This window comes from Lepidochelys olivacea (assembly GCF_965140295.1).
Source record: "Lepidochelys olivacea isolate rLepOli2 genome assembly, chromosome: 9".
Lineage (NCBI taxonomy): Eukaryota > Metazoa > Chordata > Testudines > Cheloniidae > Lepidochelys > Lepidochelys olivacea.
The window spans coordinates 44,875,530-44,895,030 of NC_140419.1; the positions used below are offsets into that span (position 1 = coordinate 44,875,530).

Here is a 19,501-nt window from a genome sequence, read left to right on the forward strand (position 1 = left end):
TACTGCTGGATAATGCGTGTGGTGTTTAATGTGCTCCTAATTGCCAAAGTGAGCTGAGCGGCCTCCATGCTTGCCTTGGTATGGTGTCCGCACAGAAAAAAGGCGTGGAACGATTGTCTGCCATTGCTCTGACGGAGGGAGGGGCGACTGACGACATGGCTTACAGGGTTGGCTTCAGGGAGCTAAAGTCAACAAAGGGGGTGGCTTTACATCAAGGAGTATTTCAGGTAGGACTTCACGGAGGGTTCCAATAAGAAATGGTGCACCTAAGTTATTGTTTTTATTGGAACAAGGAGGTTAGTCTGGCCTCTGATTGATACCTGGCTAGATTTACCTCGCTGCACCTTCTCTGTGACTGCAGTGTGACCTAGAGGAATGAGTACCCTAGATGGGGGAGGGGGTGGAGGCAAATGAATACAAAACAAATCTGGTCTATTTCTTGTTTTGATCCACTCCATCTATCTTTTACATCTTTGTCTGGCAGCAGACGGTGCAGAAGGACTGCATGCCATCCACATCTCATGGCTGCTCGGCAGAAGATGGTACAATAGGACTGCTAGCCATTCTCATCTCTTGCCTGCCCGGCAGAAGATGATGCAATAGGACTGCTAGCAATCCGTATCGTCTGCCTGCTCACCATAAGATGGTTCAATAGGACTGACTGCAGGACTAAAGAGAATGACTTGATCAAGTCACTCCAAATTTAGTCCCTGCGCCCATGTCTGCCCAGGAGCACCTCGGACATGACAATGACAACTACCAGTCCTATTGCACCGTCTCCTGCCACAAGGCAATGGGTTGCTGCTACTGTGTAGCAATGCAGTACCGCGTCTGCCAGCACCCAGGAGACATACCGTGACAGTGAGCTGAGCGGGCTCCATGCTTGCCGTGGTATGGCGTCTGCACAGGTAACTCAGGAAAAAAGGCACGAAACGATTGTCTGCCCTTGCTTTCACGGAGGGAGGGAGGGAATGGGGGCCTGACGATATGTACCCAGAACCACCTGAGACAATGTTTTAGCCCCATCAGGCATTGGGATCTCAACCCAGAATTCCAATGGGCAGCGGAGACTGCGGGAACTGTGGGATAGCTACCCACAGTGCAACGCTCCGGAAGTCGACTCTAGCCTCGGTACTGTGGAAGCACTCCGCCAAGTTAATGCACTTAATGCACTGAGAGCATTTTCTGTGGGGACACACACACTCAAATATATAAAACCGATTTCTAAAAAACTGACTTCTATAAATTCAACCTAATTTCATAGTGTAGACATACCCTAAGTGTGTGTGTGGTCTGAGGCTGCATTAAGTGTTCTGTGCTCCTTCCCTTTTAGAGAGAGTGTGTATTTGCACACAAGCATGCACACTGCAGGGAAAGTCATCCTGCCAGAGAGACAGAGGGGAGGAGTTTCAGAGTAGCAGCCGTGTTAGTCTGTATCCGCAAAAAGAAAAGGAGGACTTGTGGCACCTTAGAGACTAACACATTTATTTGAGCATAAGCTTTTGTGAGCTACAGCTCACTTCATCAGATGCAAGCAGTGGAAAACACAGTGGGGAGATTTTATATACACAGAGAACATGAAACAATGGGTGTTACCATACACACTGTAATGAGAGTGATCAGATAAGGTGAGCTGTTACCAGCAGGAGAGAAAAAAAACCTTTTGTAGTGATAATCAACGTGGGCCATTTCCAGGAGTTGACAAGAACGTCTGAGAACGGGGGGGGGTGAGGGGGGGGGGTTGCGGGGAGGAGAATAAACACGGGGAAATAGTTTTACTTTGAGTAATGACACATCCTCTCTCAGTCTTTATTCAAGCCTAAGTTAATGGTGTCCAGTTTGCAATTCAAGAGGTGGAGGGAACTCACCACCAAACTAAATCATCTGGGGAAAACTCCGCAAGGGGGATCTGCAGTTTCCTCCCTCCCCAACGAAGCCCCTCCTGTAGATTCTTCCATGGGTTAAGCACAACGCACAAAGCAATATTCAAAAGACAAATGTTTATTAGATACACAGAACTTAATTTAAAAAAAAGAGAATTATGCAAGAAATACATTTAAATATAACAAGTACATAACATGTTATTGAAATTCTTTGCTACATTACAAAAAGGCATCTTTTTCCACTGCCAACATAATATGAAGATCTCTAAAATTGGGTTTGTGCAAGGTAATATTCAGCTGATTCTGGTACATGTTAAGTGGTCTGTACTTTTGTTCAGATCTGATTTGTGCTGTACCAATTTGTTCCTGAAAACGACATTAGCTCTTGGAGGAACAAAATGTTTTACTGTTCTGTACATAAGGAAACTGGCCAAACTCCCCCCCCCCCACCAAAACAAACCCCAACCCAACCCAAGCGAAAACAAAACAACAATGAACTGCTTCCAAAAAGGAAAACACAAAACATAACCCCAGGTGAGGAAAATATATCTGTTGTTTAATGGGTGTATTCTCTTTCCCTGGAGAGGTAATGCCTATTAATGTGATTCAAAGTTATTATGTGGGTGTGCACTGAAAGGAGAATAGACCCTTATGTCATGTGCTCACCCATATGAAATGCATACCAATACATCTTATTCAAGTCTCTTGGTCTCACTTATTGCCATGCTGCATTATACAGTTGCTTCATATTACATTCTTTGGGGGGGAGAGGGGAGGGAATTGTGTTGTCCTAAACAAGATATTTCTGACAGAAATTTCAGCCAATGTCCTGAACTAAGATACTAATAAAAAATGCACTGTACACATTAAGGACAGTTGGCTAAAAACAGCAACATTACTCTCCTTTGTCACAGTGGGAGTTCTGGAAACAGAAAATAGAGAATGGAAAAAGCACACTATTACATCCCCCCATCAAATAAATCCCCCATCACTTTTTAAAAAAACAAAGTTTACATATTCTGCATAAACTGATTTAATTGTGCTTTAAATTAATGAATGTATAGATTGCTGTCATTGACAAGAACATTACTATTCTGGGCAGTAAAACTGACAGTCACAAAATATTCAGCAGGAACAATATAAGCTCAGACTGAAAGTAGATGAAATATTAGTGAGTTCAAGGCACACATATTTTGGTAACTTTAAACACACTCTTTTCTTTGGAACCAGTAGTACAAAAGAAGCTGCAATTACATATCTGCCACCATCACTTAAGTACAGCTACTTACATGCTCCACACAGTGACTTTACCTATTTATCATTTTTGTAAAAGATCGTCATAAGCAGTATCATAAAATGATCAGAAAATGTAATCACACACACATAATACAAACACACAAATCATTAAAAATATTGACTGAAGCATTATGATATGATAAAGAGGAGAATTTCCTGTAAATAAAACTCTCAGGCAATGTTATCTATGGATACACACTCCTAAGTTACCTGGACTCTTGTACGTAACATCAGTTATGAAAAACTGCTGCCATGTGTTGTTAGTGCCTTAAGAACTTGTGACTGACAAATCTGACCTGGAGGGACAATGGGAGGCTGGCTACTATTTTTGCATTAGTATTGATTGAATCTAGACATTCAGAAAAAGCTAAGATTGCAGTGGATTTTTATAGAGGCTACCTGAAGTCTAGTCTATGTAAAAAAAACCCCAAACTTGTATGTAAGACGTGAATATAAATATTTGGCTCCATGCCAGATATCAAACTTCTACATAAAATTATACCTTGCCTAACAGATTCTCTTTCAGTACATAGGACAGAGACTTTTTAATCAGACACACCAGCCAATTTAATTTGTACCTTCTCATGTGCAAAAGAGTCTAAGTTCAAATGAAAACATCTGCTTTGCTTCTGAATGACAAAGTCTAGCAAGTTTTATAATCCTCTTGAATTGGCTATTGCCATCTTCAACAGTAAAGAAAATGTTGTCAAAATTGAGCAAGTAAGAAAACTCAACCCTTCTGTCTTTCCTGAGCTTCATCACTACAAGGATCACAAGTATATGAACATGTGCATCTTTTTCTCCGAAGCTGAAGATAATGAACAGCTAAACATGATGCCATTTTGTTAAATGAGTCAGTATCTGAGATCATGAACTGTAAGAATGTCTAGAAAGTCCTGGTTAGAGCAACCTCAACTACCAAATGAATGCACTGGAATTTATCTGTTACCTCTCCCACCCATCTATTCAGATTCTATTAATTTTCTTCTGAACTGGAAAGAGAATTAGTTTATAACTCCATCGCCTCCCCTTTATGGTAGGGAACAATGAAGGCCCAGTGCACCATCAACTCATTGTGGAGGAGGAGAAGAGTCTTAAATAGTAAGAAATTGATTATTTCTCATCTTGGGTCCTTGCACTTATCCATTTAAGCAGGATAACCTGACTAATCACACAAGATAAGGCAGTGAACTCAGTCTGTCTTCTAGAATAGCTAACAATCATCAGTGTCTCCTGCTTTCAAGCACAGATGTCCAAAGTTTCCTCTTTGAACTTCTCCTCTGTGAAGATGAACACTTCCTTTTCCTCCATCGTCAGCCTTTCCCTGAAGCTGCAGAGTGTTGAAAATCCTATAAAAATTCTGGGTGAATTAATATAGGAGGAGTCCATATCAACCTCTCCTGAGTTAAAGGCATCTGTGTGCCAAGGACTAAGAATATCAAAGCAATTTTTAATGCTGTTGTATTAGTGGATGAGTCAAAAATCAGTAATATGTTGAACTCCCACTGTTAGAAGAGAAAACATAGTGCTTAATCCTTGGATCATATAGGATGCATACACTGCAAGATGAACTATCAGATGGTACAAATGGAAGAGGTCCCACAAGTTCAGCCAACCCTGAAGGCATATGGGGTATGAAGGAACCGACCAGAACACGAGCAACTGCTAGACTCTAGGAAATGTAACGTGCTGATGACTATAAAACTGATGTCATGCATGGTGTGTTTAAAAGCAAAAGGTTGTAGACCTCTCTAGGATGCACTACTCAAATTATTTAGATGGTACCTTCTTGACAGTCAAGTTGCAATTAAGTACCAATGTTCTTTTCAGTCAATGCCAAGATTCTGAAGATTGGCGTGACAAAGCTCATGAACATCAAAACTCAGAAGGAAAATATTTAATCTAGCTTCTTTTAAAGCTATGAGAATTTAAGGAAATTACTTATCTCTGTTAGCTAACTATTAGGTAAACTCTTAACAGTGAGTTTTTAAATAGCTGGAACAGCTAGAAAAGATTTTGCCTTGCTTCCCAAGCATAGCTATTTTGAAGTTATATCCTTGAGCAGATCTCATTCCCTGGGAGCTAGCACAAGTTGTGACTTTTCATCATGAAGAGCTTTTGATTACACTGAAAGGCACTTCAGTATTTTCTCTCAAGGAATGCAAATCGATTTTTTTTTGTCCATCAGGGCACGTAAGATCCAATCCAATGGGTTTGCATCATGGTGAATCTTTGAATCCATCTGTCCCTAAATGAAATATCTTGGAGAACAAGTGACCCAGGAAAGTGGTTCCATATATAATAGATCCCTCTAGAACATGTTAGATTTTCAATAACAAGTAGTTTTCTTTTACATTTTAAAAATTATTTTGACAGAATGGGTGATAACTTCAACTATATTTGTACTGAGTCAAAAATATAAAATATTGACTGTTCACTTAAAAGAAATTACTGCAAAAATAACTTCTGCCATTTTAGCTATACTCAACACACTAATTCTTCCATTACTGGTACAGGGTCTAAAAAGCTGCATGCAAAAAAGTTTCTTCTACATCTAAATGTCTGCATTTACTGGTACAGTAAACAGCTACTTTCAAAATTAATATGTAACAGTAACAAGATACATGTAAACAGTTAACATAGAAAAGACAACATTCTAGACTATACACTGAATCTTCATACACATGGAAAGCAATGTGTTTGTATTTACAGAGTCTTCTGAACACAAATCAAAAGTAATCGCCACACAAATAACATTATATATCTACAAAATAAAAAACATTTCAGAACAGCTTACTATAAGGATCAACATTCAGTATCTTAATACAAAAAGGAAGGAAGTTGGGGGAAATGGAAATCTATCTTATTTCTAATCAGGTGCTCCTTCCATAATTACATTTTCACTTACAATGATGCACAAACTATTTACCATGTTACTACAAAACAGTTACTGTGCAACTACCATTGCTGTCAATGGACCTTATTCACGGGTGCTGGAATTATATTTTCAAAGTCAGGCTTGGTGAACCGGGAGCCAAGAAACCCAGAAAAGGATTCATTTATCTGATTCACTTTTCTTACACTACTCCATTTCCTCCAATTTAGGACCACCTGGGTGTATATACTTATGGACTGATTCGCTAGTTACCTCAGTAATATGCTGTGACGTTACTGACATAAACTGGGACCGTATAGATCATTGTTGCAACCAAGGTCCTGTAGTGGCACCAAATATTGTATAAAGGGGGTCAAATGAGGTGTCTAAAACAAGGTTATGGTTTGCTGGTTATGATTATGTGATCTATATGCATGTATCATTTTTGTATTTAAAGTTATAAGTATTGGCTCTATACTGTCTGTATTTCAAACTTGTGCTCTGCTTCTGGGTGATATCTCAGACAAGTTGGTGTCAGCTCTGCCTCGCCTGTTTGATGGCCCATTAAGGATCATCAGATATACAACTGACCCACTGAGAGAAGGCAGACATGCCATGGGACTCAGCAAGGTATGCAGGGACATGCCTATCGACTGAACTCTGAGGTTTTTCCATGCCATATGATGGACAGCTTGTCTTTGGAACAAAGAAAGAAAAATCACATGGCAAGAGATTATAAAAAGCTGCTGCAGCTCCTCCATCTTGTCTTCAATCCTGCTTCATACCTCTGGAGGAACTTTGCTTCACTGAAGATTTGAACCAAGGACTGAAAGACCCATCCCAGCTGTGGATGTACTCCAGAGACTTGATTTGAACCTGAAGTTTATTCTATCACTGCTGCAAGCCTGAACCAAGAACTTTGCCATTACTGTATGTAATTGATTCCATCTAACCAATTCTAGCTCTCATCTACATATTTTCCTTTTATGAATAAACTTTTAGACTTTAGATTCTAAAGGATTGGCAACAGCGTGATTTGTGGGTAAGATCTGATTTGTATATTGACCTGGGTCTGGGGCTTGGTCCTTTGGGATCGAGAGAACCTTTTTTCTTTTACTGGGGTATTGGTTTTCATAGCCATTTGTCCCCATAATGAGTGGCACTGGTGGTGATACTGGGAAATGGGATGTCTAAAGGAATTGCTTGTGTGACTTGTGGTTAGCCAGTGGGGTAAAACTAAAGTCTTCTCTGTTTGGCTGATTTGGTTTGCCTTGGTGTGCACAGAAACCCCAGCCTTGGGCTGTAACTGCCCTGCTTTAAGCAATTTGTCCTGAATTGGCACTCTCAGTTGGGTCCTGCCAGAATCAGCATTGTTACATATGCATATAATTTTATTTAATCAATATACCTAATATACACTATCAGTGTTTGGTATTTTGCTAGCAATTGAAGTCTGCATACATTCCTGAGGTTACAAAAGAAATGGCACAATGCGCAGTTAACCGCTCAGTGCTCCTTTATAATGTCACCACTAACTCAGTACTGAAAATGATGACTCTCTAAAGGAGACATATCCACACCAAGAGCCAGAATACCCATTTAATGGAAAAACGTGTGGGAAGGAGATGGAGAAGAAATTCCAAGGAGAACAGATTATGTTCCAGACATGTGGTTTGCTCCTATTTCCTACAGACTGAACAAAGAGTTCAGAACCTATAAATCTCCTGGGTCTGCTAGAGATTAGGGTTGTCCTTGAAGAGGCCCTTTGTGTTCATCTGCTCCAGTATTGTCTGTTTTCCCGGCTGGCAGCTATCCTCACAATTCCTCATAAAGGGAGTTCAAGGTAAAGAGAGGCTTTATGGGGATAGAGGATATGGTGTCACTCCCTGCCTTCTGGTAGGAAATTGGTGCATGGAGCAAGTGCCCCTTCCACATGCAAACTCCAAAGTGCTATGTACAGATTCATGAATTTGTGCCCCAACTATACAAGCATATAGTTCTGTTACAGAGATATAAGTAGGAATTGGAGGAATATCTTCAGCAAGATTTTCAGCTTCATTGAAAAGCAATGGGCCAAAATTTGGGAGGATATTTTGGAAGTCTCTAAGCCTTCAAAATTAAAACAAGTAAAAATATGCTACTTTACACAGTCATTTGGCTAAATGGACAGGTCCCTGGGTAGTGTTCTGGTGATGTGGGGGAACTGTCAGGTCCACACATGCCCCCTATAGGGTTTACAGGAGCTCAATAGCGCTGGAAAAGGTGATTGTCTGAAAAATCTGTAGAAACAGAGTTGGCAGATATCCTGGAACTTTGCATAAATGAGGTACCACAAAGATCAATTTATAAAACAGCAGAGTTAGAAAGACCCAGGGACTACAGGCCTATCAACACAGAGTTTACACTGTAGAATTCATGAAGTTAGAATATCCCCTTGACTAGGGGTCTATTCATGCAGAAGAATGATGAAAGGTACCTTGCAGTTAGCGAAGAACGATACCAGGAATTAGCTGACTTCAGCTCTACAATTTAAGGAGGTCAGAACTGGGATATAAAACTGCTTCACAAAAGTGTGCCTATGCTGCAAGGGTCATTATTTTTTCCATATGCATGTAGTCCAGTATTTGTAGGACTTCTAATAAATTATTAGCAACACTAAGGTCTGTTACTATGAAAACGATAGTTACTGAAACTTTTTGCAGTAGCTCAATGAACAACCATGATGCCACTGTATTCCCTATCCATTTACAGAGGAAAATTATTTCTCAAAGGTTTTAATATTTATTTCCTATGAAGCATTACATTAAAAAAATTCTATAGTAGTGGGTGATCATGAAATAAAGTCTATTTGGTAAGCCAAGCAATTTTCTGATAAAAGAACATCAAGGTGGGTGAGATAATATCTTCTATTGGGCCAACTTCTCCTGGCGAGAGACAAGCTTTTGAACTTACACACCAACAGAAGTTGGCCAATAAAAGATATTACCTTCACCCACCCTGTCTCTCTAATATCCTGGGACCAACATGGCTACAACAACACTGCATCATGCCTGTTAATCAGAATGATATGCACTCTTTTAAACTAGCACATTTTTTGTAGGTCGACTTGGTTAAATATTTTCAGTTAATAGACTCTGAAATAACTGAAAAAATAATACAGACATCAATCCTTAAGATATAGGCACAGCTACTTGTGAAGGCACATTCCCTACACAACATACAAGATTTTAATTACTGATCACAAAGAAGGGGAAAACAATGTAAATATTAGTTCACGGCTATCATGCGAGAAATGGCTGAACAGTTCATGGATATGTTTGTAGATTTTTTTTACTTTTTAATTAATTGAAAACATTTTGTTTTAAAAGGCACATGGATATTTAGTTTCATATGGCACTGAGGGAAAAGCCAGTTTCCCATTTTAGGAATCTTTGAAATCCTGTCCTGTACCAAGGCACTGCATTCTTTCATAAGATTTCCTTTCTTTACAGTTTAAAGCCTTTTTCATTGTATCTATGAATAGTCACACAGCCATGATACGATACTGGCCTGGGCATGGCTGCTACTCCCGTGATGATGCCTGTTGCAGGATCATAACAAAGAATGGTGTCTGTGGCTTCTCCATTTTCTCGTCTTCCACCAAGGATATAGATTTTGCCATTACACACAGACATGCCACAGTTTTCCTGTTTATCAAATACACAAACAAATGCATGACTATTTACAAAACCCAAACCCTATTCAAGGTTGGAGAGATGGTACAGCATTTTGGCTACCAAAAGGAGATAGCTTGGTGCTATATTATTTCCTTCTGTTACTGCCCACTGGAGAAAGCAGGACCTTTGCTCTTCTGGGGGAAGTAGCAGCATGATAATCCTGAAGACTTGGGCTATTCAGGCATCAGGCCTATGAAGGGTTGAAGCAGCTAAGTGTGGCTGATTCAGACTCTGTACATGAGATATCCAGCATTTGGGGATAGTACAATTAAGCAGCTAAGATAAGAAAACAGTGGAGAGAATGGAGGGATTGAAAGAAGAGAGAAAAGTAGAAAGACTAAATGTAGCAAATGTGGAATGGGAACAGGGAGAGAGGTTAAAGGAACAGAAGTAGGTAACAATTAGTGGTTAGAAAAAGGGAAAGGAAGACAGACCCAGGGATAGAGTAAATAAGAGACAAAGAAAGGAGATGCTGGGCTCTAGAGGAAAAAAGGGAGGCTAGGAGTTATTTTTTCCTAAAGGAGAGACAGAAAGAGGGAGTCAAAGCAAAAACACTATGCAGAAAATGGTAAAAGGAAGAGATAGAAAGTGGGGGGAACGGGCAGAAGCAGATCTCTTTTTCCCCTCCATTTTTCATTAGCAGATTTTCAAAAAATATGAAAATATGATGAAATTTATTGCTAAAGCATGACATATAAATAGTATCCCAAGGGGAAGGACACACACTGAAATTCTGTTCAGAAGGCTCATTCACACATTGCTGTGACACTGCTCTCTGCTGCTTTTAGATCTAAACAGACCAGTTTTATGCTCTCTTTAAAACATTTTCCTACAACATTTTGTAGTTCTGATCAATTTCAAGGAAACAATATTTTGACTAAGCGAAAGGATCCAATTTAATTTAGTATAAATCCATGTTTGGATGTGTTAAATTGGGGTAGTGGTTTCCAATCAGTAGACTGCCCATTCTAACATACTGGCACTCACCTGAAGTGTTACTTTTAGATATTTCACGGTTTGTTTGAGTGTCTAGCCTATAATGAGTAAGGATACAATTTTGTCATGGAGGTCATGAATTCTGTGACTTTAACAGACCTCCATGACTTCTTTGGCTTCAGCCCCCACCAGAGCAGCAGGGCTGAAGCAGCCATCTGGCCCTGCTGCACGAACAGCGCCAGGGCTGGAGCAGCAGCATCCAGGGTGGACTTCAGGGCTGGAGCAACCACAGGGGCTGGGCTGGAGTAGCAGTTGGGGGCTGGAGCAGTAGCTGGGGGCTGGGTGTGGAGCAGAGGCCAGGACTGGGTCCTGGGCTGGAGCAGTTGCCTGGGCTGGAGTAGCAGCTGGGGCTGGAGCACCGCCCAGACTAGAGCAGTGGCCAGGGCTGGTTCAGCCCCTTGGGGCTGGAGCAGTGGCTGGGGCTGGAGCAATGGCAACGGCTGGGGCAGCCACCCGGGGGCTGGTTTCAGCCGCCAGGGGCCAGAGCAGTGGCCAGGGCTGGAAAGTCAGGGACAGGTTGTGGGCTTCCATAACTTTTTGTTTATTGCCCACGACCTGTCCGTGACTTTTACTAAAAATACCCATGACAAAATCTTAACCTTAATAAATGAAAAGCTAAAACTAGTGAATCTGAGAGATGTAATTTAACAGAGTTTCATATCAAACTCATTTCATATTAAATTATTAATACAAGGAAGATAAAATACATTTTTTAGACGTTTCCAAGTATTTTTAGTGTTTATTACCTGTCTGCTGAATGTATTCTGTACATGCATCCAATAATCCTCAACTGGATCATAGCAGTAAATTGCCTTGGTGAGCCCTCCCGCAACATAGATTAGATTGTTTAGAGATACAGCTGTTATGCATCTCTTTGCAATGGGGATAGTTGCACGGAGCAACCAAGAATTAGTATCAGGATCATATGATTGAACCTGAAAACAAGTAAACACATTTTAGGTTTAACACCGCAACTGAACAAAAATCAAACTTATTATCTGAGGTACACACAGAAGTTTTGATTCAAAGAGATTAAAGGTAACTATCTATTTGGAGTGCTTCACAAAAAACCCAAAGTAACTCAAGATATTGCTATGTCAAAAACATACACCTTGTTCCTATTGTACATCTACAACATTAAAAACAAAAAATATTAAACAGCAGTAGCTTACATAATAAATTATATAGTATATTACATTATTTACTTAAATATGCAGTTTCATTAAGAACTTGAATAGCTCTTAATACACAAAGCGAAAGATGATGTGACTATGACAAAGACTGTATTAATGGCATAACTGTGCTTTATTTAATTAGCTTTTTCTACTGTGAGATATATACTTTGCATTCAGACAATAGACTGGGCCGGGAGATTTGTAATTCAGTTGAAAAATCTCTCTGTATAATTTACATTTTTAGCAGTATTATTAAGATACATAGAAAGGAAATAACTAACTTTGTCAGAGCACGTGTTGTCATCAGGACCTCCACCAATCACAAACAATTTGCCTACACAGCTGGTTACTGCTGGAGAACTCACTGCTTCTTTAAGTGGAGCTACCTCTGTCCATCGATTGGAAAATGAATCGTAACATTCTACACTGCTGAGTCGACTTTGCCCATCATACCCTCCAACTACATACACCTATGCAAAACAAAGAGAAAATAGCATCTTCTTTATCTTTATCTTCAGTTTTAATTAATCAAGTATAGGATTAAACTCATTCAAAGCTTCAGTGCCTCAGTTCTGTTTTGCTGTCTTTTTGAATGCATAGGTTTTTCCCCCAGAAAACTTCTATGCAGAAGAAGAGGAATATTGCCTTTTAAGATACTGAGCTAAAGAATCTCAAGAGAGCAGCCATACATTGGTATGTAGGGATACTGGAGCCAATGGACACCTGAACATATGTTACAAATATGGACATTAGATTCTTACTTGAACATGCTCTATAAGCAATCTCTATGATTATCTTCACTGATATTACAAATTATATTCAGAAATAAAAAAAACTCCATGTTAACTTAACGCTTTTTTCCTCAATTTTTTACTTCTTACTTTCCTACTGTCTAAAATGACATTCTTTCCTCTGATTTACTTTTTGATCACATATTTTCTTACCTGGCTGCCTATCACATAAGTTTAAGAAAAAGAGACTCATAAGAAAGTAAGAATGGCCATACTGGGTCAGATCAAAGGTCCATCCAGCCCAGTATCCTGTCTGCCAACAGTGGCCAATGCCAGGTTCCCCAGAGGGAGTGAACCCTAACAGATAATGATCAAGTGATCTCTCTCCTGCCATCCATCTCCCCCTCTGACAAACAGAGGCTATGGACTCCATTCCTTACCCATCCTGGCTAATAGCCATTAATGGACTTAACCTCCATGAATTTATCTAGTTCTCTTTTAAACCCTGTTATAGTCCTAGCCTTCACAACCTCCTCAGGCAAGTTCCTTGCGCTGTGTGAAGAAGAACTTCCTTTTATTTTAAACCTGCTGCCCATTAATTTCATTTGGTGGCCCCTAGTTCTTATATTATGGAAATAAGTAAATAACTTTTCCTTATTCACTTTCTCGACACCACTCATGATTTTATATACCACTGTCATATCCCCCCTTAGTCTCCTCTTTTCCAAGATGAAAAGTCCTAGCCTCTTTAATCTCTCCTCATATGGGCCCCATTCCAAACCCCTTTTCATTTTAGTTGCCCTTCTCTGAACCTTTTCTAATGCCAGTATATCTTTTTTGAGATGAGGAGACCACATCTGTATGCAGTATTCAAGATGTGGGCGTACCAAGGACAATAAGATATTCTCCGTCTTATTCTCTATTCCTTTTTAAATGATTCCTAACATCCTGTTTGCTTTTTTGACTGCCACTGCACACTGCGTGGACGTCTTCAGAGAACTATCCATGATGACTCCAAGATCTCATTCCTGATTAGTTGTAGCTAAATTAGTCCCCATCATATTGTATGTATAGTTGGGGTTATTTTTTCCAATGTGCATTACTTTACATTTATCCACATTAAATTTCATTTGCCATTTTGTTGCCCAATTACTTAGTTTTGTGAGATCTTTTTGAAGTTCTTCACAGTCTGCTTTGGTCTTAACTATCTTGATTCATAAATATATTAACATTATCATATTGACAAATATACTGTCTCTGCTCAATTTGTTCACCTCAGGTCAATCCCAACTTGAAGCAGGTGCTGTTATCTTTAAGAAGTTACATACTACACTTAACTGATAAGCGTATATATCACCACTCACACTCATGAATGAAACCTGTTCATAAATAAAATAGGCCTTTGGAAATGCAGCAAGAATAAGAGTTTCTTTATTGATTTATATTTTGATTTAAATGTTCAATATACATGCAGAATATTAAATAAAAAGGCCCTGATATTCTGCTAAAGTCATGATCAATTTGAATTAGTGGCTGCATAAGTGAAGGATTTGCAGATAAAAATGTCTGAGGTCCAGTTTTATTTTATGTATCAAATCACTGTTGGACACATGCTTAACCTCTGTGTTTATGAAGAGGTGTAATTTGCTGCTCATTTGTACCCATAACATTTAATCTCCTTTTAGTTCTTCCACAATGTACCAGAACAGTGCTCCATTGCAAAACAAACAAACAAAAACAGTTACTCACCTTCTCCTAACTGTTGTTCTTTGAGACGTGTTGTTCATGTCCATTCCAATCAGATGTGTAGAATGGACAAGAACAACACATCTTGAAGAACAGTTATGAGAAGCACTTCTTCGAGTGCTTGTTCATGTCAATTCCAATCAGGTGACTCCCAAGCTCCACCCCGGAGATGGGGTCGGAGTTAAGGAAATGCTGATTGGAGCACGGCTCTGCCAAATGCTGCATCATCTCTAGTGTGCTGGGTAATAGTATAATGAGCGGTGAATGTATGCACTGAGGACCACGTTGCTTCCCTGCAAATTTCTTGTTATCGGGACCTAGGCCAGGAACGCTGTTGACGAGGCCTGTGCCCTCCTGCAATGTGCTGTAAGTGCAAGGGCTGGGACCTTAGCCAGCTTGTAGCATGTGTGGATGCAGGACATGATCCAGGAAGATACTCTTTGAGATGAGATAGGGAGCCCTTTCATCTGGTCTGCTACCATTACGAACAGCTAGTTCAACTTCCTGAACGGCTTAGTGTGCTCGATGTAGAATGCTAGCGCTTGCCAAACACCCAATGAGTGTAGCCTCCGCTCTCGACTACTGGCATGAGGCTTAGGATAGAAGACAGGTAGAAAAATGTCTTGGCTAGTATGAAAGAGTGACACTACCTTGGGAAGAAAGGTTGGGTGAGGCCTGAGCTGCACCTTATCCTTGTGGAAGATTGTGTAGGGTGGATTGGAGGTAAGGGCCTTTAGCTCTGACATCCTTCTAGCTGATGTGATGGTCACCAGGAAGACTACCTTCCACGATAGATAGAGAAGGGAGCAAGTCGCTACTGGCTCAAAAGTGGGCCCCATTAATTTGGAGAGGACAAGATTGAGGTCCCATACTGGGACAGGCTGTCTGGTCTGAGGATGTAGGTGTTCCAAACCCTTGAGGAAACGGTCTACCATGGGGTTAGCAAATACCAATCGACTGGACGCTCCTGGGTTGAACGCTGAGACAGCAGCGAGATGTACTTTGATGGATGACGCTGCCAGTAATTCTTGTTTCAGGTACAGAAGATACTCTAGAATGAGTGGTATAGATGCCTGTAGTGGTGTATGCTGCTGGGCACACCAGCAAGTGAACCTTTTCCACTTAGCTAGATATGTGGCTCTAGTAGATGGTTTTCCTACTGCCAAGTAGGACCTGCCTTACTGGTTCTGAGCACAGAAGCTCCATGGGGTTTAACCATGAAGCTTCCAGGCTGTGAGATGGAGGGACTGGAGGTCCAGGTGGTGAAGGCAACTGTGGTCCTGAATGATCAGATCGGGATTCAGAGATAACTCAATGGGATAGATACAGTTCCAGTTCCAGGAGGGTGGTGTACCATTGTTGTCAGGGCCACCAGAAATACCCCTGCTCTATCCCTGCAGACCTTGAGAAGTATCTTGTGCATGAGAGGAATCGGGGGAAAGGCATACAACAGGCGGCCTCCCCAGGGAAGCAGAAATGCGTCCGTGATTGAACCAAGACTGTGATGCTGGAAGGAGCAGAACATTGGACACTTCCTGTTGTTCCTGGTGGCAAACAGGTCGAACTGGGGAAACCCCCACCCTTGGAAGATGGAGTGTATGACATCTGGATGGATGGACCACTCATGATTTTGGAACTATCTGCTGAGGTGATCTGCTAGTTTGTTCTGCACTCCTGGGAAATAGGACGCCTCCAGGTGAATGGAGTGGGCTATGCAGAACTCCGACAGCTGGAGGGCTTCTTGACATGGGGGGAAGAATGGGATCCACCCTGCTTGTTGAGGTAAAACATGGCAGTGGTGTTGTCCGCCATGCACTGACCTCGTAGCTGGGCCTGCAAGGTTTGGCATGCTAACCATACTGTCCTGAGCTTCTTGATGTTGATATAAAGGGGAAGCTGCTCCCATGACCATAGGCCCTGTGTTTGTAGGTCTCCCCATCCCAGAGCCAATGCGTCCGTTACAAGGGACAAGGAGGGCTGGGGGCTGTTGAATGGAACTCCCTTACAGACTGCCCGGGGGTCGAACCACCATTGGAGGGACTTGAGTACTTGCCCTGGCATCATGAACACTACATCCAGACTGTTGCGTCCCAGGCAGTAGGCCGAAGCGAGCCACTCCTGGAGTGGCCTGAGCCTTAATCTGGCATGGTGGATCATGTAAGTGCAGGCTGTCATGTGGCAGAGGAGACTCAGGCATCCCCTTGCTGTGGTGGTCGGGAATTGCCTGAGGCCTTGAATAATGTCTGTCATGACCTGGAATCAGGTCTCTAGCAAAAATGCTATTGCCCATACTGAGTCCAGCAGCGCCCCGATGAACTCTACTCCTTGGGTCGGTGACAAGGTTGACTTGTTCACATTGAGGAGAAGACCCAGTCTGTTGAAAGTAGATCTGACTAATTGGACTTGAGACTTCACCTTCTCACTGATGTGGCCCCTGAGCAGCCAGTCATCGAGGTTTGGGTATACCTGCACCTGCCTCCTTTGAAGGAAGGCTGCTACGATGGACATGCACTTAGTGAACATTCAGGGGCTGCTAACAGGCCAAAGGGGACAACTGTGAACTGATAATGTTTTTGGTCGACCACAAACCAGAGAAATCGTCTGTGTGCCGGTCGAATGGCTATGTGAAAATAGGCAACTTTCATGTCTAGGGCAGTGTACCAGTCCCCCAGATCTAGAGAAGGGATAATTGTACTTAGGGAGACTAGGCGGAACTTCAACTTTATCATTAATTTGTTGAGTCCTAGCAGGTCTAGGATAGGTCTGAGACATCCCTTGGCTTTGGGGATTAGGAAATAATGGGAATAGAATCTCTTGCCCCTTAGCTCCTGAGGAACCTTCTCCATTGCTCCTGTTGCAAGGAGCACTTGCACCTCCTGGATAAGGAGTTGCTCGTGTAAAAGGTTCCTGAAGAGGGATGGGGAAGGGGGTTGGGAGGGAGGAGCAGAATTGGAGAGAATATCCCACCTCTACCGTGTGAAGAACCCAGCAGTCCGATGTTATTTGGGACCACACACGGTAAAAGTAGGATAGACGATTCATAAAACAGGGGGAAGGATCCAATGTCATGGTGAGTAAGCCATCCTCAGGCATCCCTGCAAAAGGCCTTTTTAGAGCCAGATAAAGGTTTGGTTGGGCTTTGGCCCTGCCCTGAAGTGGGACTGGAAGGTTTGTGCCTGTTGTTCCTGCCCCTATGCCTATGAAAATCCTGACTCGGCCGAGGAGGATATGGGCTATGTTGTAGTAGTTGGGGCTTGAAATGCTGTCGTTGGGTTGCCGGGGTGTGCATACCCAACGACTTCATAGTCGTCCGGGAGTCTTTGAGACGGTGCAGCTTGGATTCTGCTCTGAAAATAACCCTGTGCCTTCGATTGGTAGGTCCTGGAGGGTTTGCTGCAGCTCCAGGGGCAACTCGGTTGCCTGTAGCCATGAGTTCCTCCTCATGGCTACTCCTGAGGAAAGGGTGCGGGCAGCTGAGTCCAATGAAGCCTGGAGGAAGGTTTGCACCACTGCCTTCTCTTCATCAATGATAGCCGAGAACTCAGCTCTGGAGTCTGGTGGAATCAGCTCCTTAAGCTTCAACATGGAGGACCACGTTGTACCTGCTGAGGATAGCTTGCTGGTTAGCTATCCTCAGCTGCAGGACCCCAGTTGCGTAGATTTTCCTGCCGAAAAGGTCCATCCTTTTCGGCTCCTTAGATTTAGGGGCCGGCTCTTGCTGCCCCGTCTCTCTTTCTCATTGACCGCCAATACTACAAGGGAGTATGGTTGTGGGTGAGAGAACAGGTATTCGTATCCCTTGGAGGGAACGAAGTACTTGTGCTCTACCCCCCCACTGGTGGGTGGGATTGAGGAAGGAGTCTGCCACAGAGTCTTAATATTGCTCTGGATAGATTTTATTACTGGCAGACCTACCCTGGACGGTCCCTCTGGTGCAAGGATGTCGACCATGGGGACTTCGGGTTCGACCACCTCCTCCACCTGTAACCCCATGTTACGGGCAATCCTTCATCGAAGGTCCTGGTGGGCCCTGTGGTCAATTGGAGAAGGGCCCGAGGTTGAAGATCCCGCCACCGCTTCATCTGGGGATGAAGATGAGGAGACCAGAGGTGATACGGGATCCTCCTGACTCTCCGGCTCCCTGACCTCCTCCTCTTCAGCATCTGGGGCCTCTGTGGCGACTGTAGCCTGGCCTTGCAATGGGTTGTGCCTCAGAGTTGCCTTGGTGGCAACCTGGGCCGGCTGTGGGGCTTGCGCCAAGGTCGCCTCGGAACCACGGAGCATAGGCCAACCTTTGCCTTTCTGGAGTGGTCTGGGCTCCGAGGCCACCAAACGGAAGCCCCTGGAAAAGGAGCCCTGTGCCTGATGGTAAGCCCAGGGGGTCCAGAAAGGCCATTGCGCCAGAGGCCTCCCATTGGTGCCTCCCTCCAACGCTTGTCAGATCTATGCCTACTGCGATGGAACTAGTACGAGTCACCATCTGAGTCCAAAGACATGGATCTCGACTGAGATGACCAGGGTGGTGCTGCATGATACTGCGCTGGGGACCTGTGCCAATGATGCAAGGGACAGGTGTCGAGATTCCCAGGCTGGGAACCGAAACCAGGAATCCAGTGTTAGGGGGTCCAGTGCTGAGGGACCAGTGCCGAGAGTCCAGTGCCGATTTTCTCTCGGAGCCGGAGACTGCTGCTCCCTTGTTGGTGCTGGGGAGCGTTGTGCCGCTGGTGCTGGGGAACCCCTCATGGAGTCTGGTGCCGGAGAGCGGTGCCTTGAGGATGGCGATCTGGAGCCATGCCGAGGCGAACAGTGCCGGGCAGGAGAGGGTGACCGCTGCATCATGGCCGGCTTGCCTCTAGATGGCAACTGTCGTGGTGATGCCGGGGGCTTATCTCTGAGCACCAGGGGCTGAGGAGCCGTCATCATTAGTAAGTCTCTGGAGGCTTCAAAAATGTCCGGGGTGGAGGGTAACTCCAACTCCTCCACCTGGCACTGCCCATCCCAGGAGTCGCTGTGTGCCAGACTCGACAGTCCCCTCATGGGAACTGAAGTCGATGGCACCCACTCTTGCTGTCTGTATAACGAG

General features: G+C 43.0%; 1 protein-coding gene across 3 annotated transcripts in view; it reads right to left on the reverse strand.

Moving 5' to 3' along the window:
* Positions 1 to 2,898: 2,898 nt before the first annotated feature.
* Positions 2,899 to 19,501, reverse strand: part of KLHL24 (kelch like family member 24) — a 43,033-nt gene continuing 26,430 nt past the window's right edge. For all 3 annotated transcript variants that reach the window (XM_084638477.1, XM_084638475.1, XM_084638476.1), the window contains 3 exons: positions 12,223 to 12,411; positions 11,513 to 11,701; positions 2,899 to 9,740 (listed from right to left, as the gene is read on the reverse strand). In XM_084638477.1, coding sequence (XP_084494603.1) covers positions 9,540 to 9,740; positions 11,513 to 11,701; positions 12,223 to 12,411 — 579 coding nt within the window. In that variant the 3' untranslated portion in view covers positions 2,899 to 9,539. The remainder of the gene's footprint in view (positions 9,741 to 11,512; positions 11,702 to 12,222; positions 12,412 to 19,501) is intronic.